This window comes from Urtica dioica, chromosome 6, assembly GCF_054948205.1.
Source record: "Urtica dioica subsp. dioica isolate 48M chromosome 6, U.dioica_male_clone48M_v1_H2, whole genome shotgun sequence".
Classification (NCBI taxonomy): Eukaryota; Viridiplantae; Streptophyta; class Magnoliopsida; order Rosales; family Urticaceae; genus Urtica; species Urtica dioica.
In genome coordinates this window covers 1,684,684-1,687,192 of record NC_142761.1, presented here as the reverse complement: position 1 = coordinate 1,687,192, position 2,509 = coordinate 1,684,684, and the positions used below count along the sequence as shown (strand labels likewise).

At 41.0% G+C, this 2,509-nt stretch overlaps 1 protein-coding gene across 1 annotated transcript; it reads right to left on the bottom strand.

Moving 5' to 3' along the window:
• Positions 1 to 423: 423 nt before the first annotated feature.
• On the bottom strand, positions 424 to 1,327 carry LOC149392773 (uncharacterized). Its single transcript, XM_089616537.1, has one exon. The coding sequence runs from the start codon at positions 1,138 to 1,140 to the stop codon at positions 769 to 771; it is 372 nt and encodes a 123-aa protein (XP_089472663.1). The 5' UTR covers positions 1,141 to 1,327; the 3' UTR covers positions 424 to 768.
• Positions 1,328 to 2,509: the final 1,182 nt, after the last annotated feature.

The following is a 2,509-nucleotide window of genomic DNA, read 5'->3' as shown; positions in this document are numbered from 1 at the left end:
ACGACTTTTAAACATACACTAAAAAATTCAATAAATCATTCAGTTATCTCTAGATATATTTATTAAAACTGTAGATATTAACCGAGGATTATATATAACATTAATAAAAACAGCTGTAAATAATATATATACATATATATATATATATATATATATTATTATCACGCCGGTTCCTCAAAGCAGCGACACTGGGCTCCTCCATTGCCAATTTTTTCAAAAATCAATAAATAAAAATAATGAGAAGACTATACTGCTGTGATAATTATTTAATTTTAACCACATATATATTAGAAATGCAATCGAATACATTTAAATTTTAAACTCCGCAATATATATATACGATAGTATTTCTAATATATATATATATATATATATATATATATATATATATATTAAACTCCGAAATATTAAAAAAAAAAAAAAAAAAAAAAAAAAAAACTCCGAAAGTATCACTGTTCATTAAATATACGGTCTATGGGATATTAAGGACACAAGGGTAGTTATGGAATTTCGTATTGGAATAGTCATTAGTCAACGTACAACTAACTCATCAGCCTTCCTATCACTCTTTTCACCCACTACTTCATGTCCTTATACGTCATTTCACATCAATTTACATAAATTTCAAACCTAATTATTATATTAAATAAAAAAAACATAATTATTTCATGTACGTACAATGAAAGTAACCCGTTCAAAAAAGAAAAAACTTTCAGATCCACCGGAAAACGCACCGTTTTCGAAGCAGAGTCGCCGGAATCATCTGAATCAGTCGTCGGAATCATCGCCTCCTCCGAAGATCGAGATCCGATTATAAAGGAGGAAGAGAAGGACGATGAGGAAGATCGCGACGCCGACGGGAGATCCGGAGGCACGGTGGATCGTGTCAGGCTCGCCGGCGGTGAAAATTCCGGCGAAGATCGAACCGCCGTGGTCGGAGGAGAGAAACTGGATCGTCAAGAGGAGAACGACTGGAAGGAGAAGAAGTCCGATTGGGCTGAGAAGCTCGGTAATGGCGTCGGTCACGGCTTCGCCTCCGTCGCCGAGAAGGAACGGAACGAGGACGATGATCACGACCACGGCGGCGAAGATTATTCCGTGCGGCGGAGCTCCGATCGGACGGTCCTGGTTCACTATCATGGCGGTTTTATTTTTATTTCTTTTTCTTTTAGGGCTTAGAATTGAAATGAAATATGAATATGAAATGTGTGTTTGTTTTAGTGTCCTATATAGTGAGAGTGTGTAGAGCTTTTTGAGTGATTGCTTTTTTGAGCTTTTACAAACATTTATTTATATTTCGAGAATAATAATGGCAATGATTTCAAATGTCACATGTAAACAATGTATAGTTTTTATTTTAAATGAAAAAAAAAATTACGCGTGAAGTCATGAACGTGTTAGGAAAGAATAATGCCTTATATATTGTTTTGATGTGGAAATTTATATAGAATAGTCAAATTTATCTATTGACTTGACTACAAAGTGATGCTTTCATTATGTAAAACAAAGAATTAATGACATTTTTGACCCCTCGTCTTTGACCTCTTTAACACCTTGGTCCCTGATTAAAAAACTCTGCAATCTTGACCCATTATGATCAGTCAATTTTCATATTTGGTACTTCTGTTAATTTTTAGTCAAAATTGACGGATACTCATCACGTGCAAGTCACGCGTGCGAATTGTGGAGGGTAATTATGTCTCACCTATATTTCATTTCATTTCCTTTAATTTAAGAATTTCAGAGTAAATAAAGGAACAAAAATGCTTACCTGTGTGGGTAAAGGCGGGCTTTGAATCCTCCGCCACTCTCCGAACGCTCTGCCGTTTCCCTTCCGCCGACCGTCGAAGCTCCAGAACGACAGCTCCAACGCGTGGCTCGCCAGCACGTACACCCTCCCCGCCAGACTGTTGTGTTTCACAGTCATCTACGGCGCTCCACTTCTTCATCTTCTTCTTGATCTGGTTGTGTTCTTCGGCCAATCGTCGTCCACGTAAGCATCGCCGTCAAGATCGTCGCCGTCGGACGCGTCGAAGTCCTCCCCAAAATCTCCTTCGACCAGTCTTCGGTCATCAAGATCGTTGTGCGCGGCTTGGAGCGGGATGTAGCGACGCCATTGATGAGTTGTGAAGTTCACAAAAAAAAGGATTTCTTTGCAGCAACAATGGCGTCCTCTCTCGCGACGACCTCGGCTGTGACCAAAGCCGCCACTCCGACTCACTCCAACGACGCTAATTTCAATTCAAGAAAGTTCAGATCCAGAGAAGTTGACCTAGCGCCGCCATTGACGTCTGAATCCGATATTGACCTCGCTCTGGCCCACCTTCGCGCCGTCGATCCCCTCCTCCGAGCCCTAATCGAAGCTCACCAACCTCCGAGCACAACTCGATCCTCGAACCTGGCTGAGAGCGCAATGAAAGATGAGCACGCCGCCACCACGCACCCGCCGTCGGGAACGCACCGACTCCGGATCCACGCGCCGGCCTCCAAACCAGACTGTTGTTGTTTG

Coding starts and splice junctions, on each gene's coding strand:
- LOC149392773 (XM_089616537.1), bottom strand. CDS start 1,140: ATGATAGTGAACCAGGACCGTCCGATCGGAGCTCCGCCGCACGGAATA.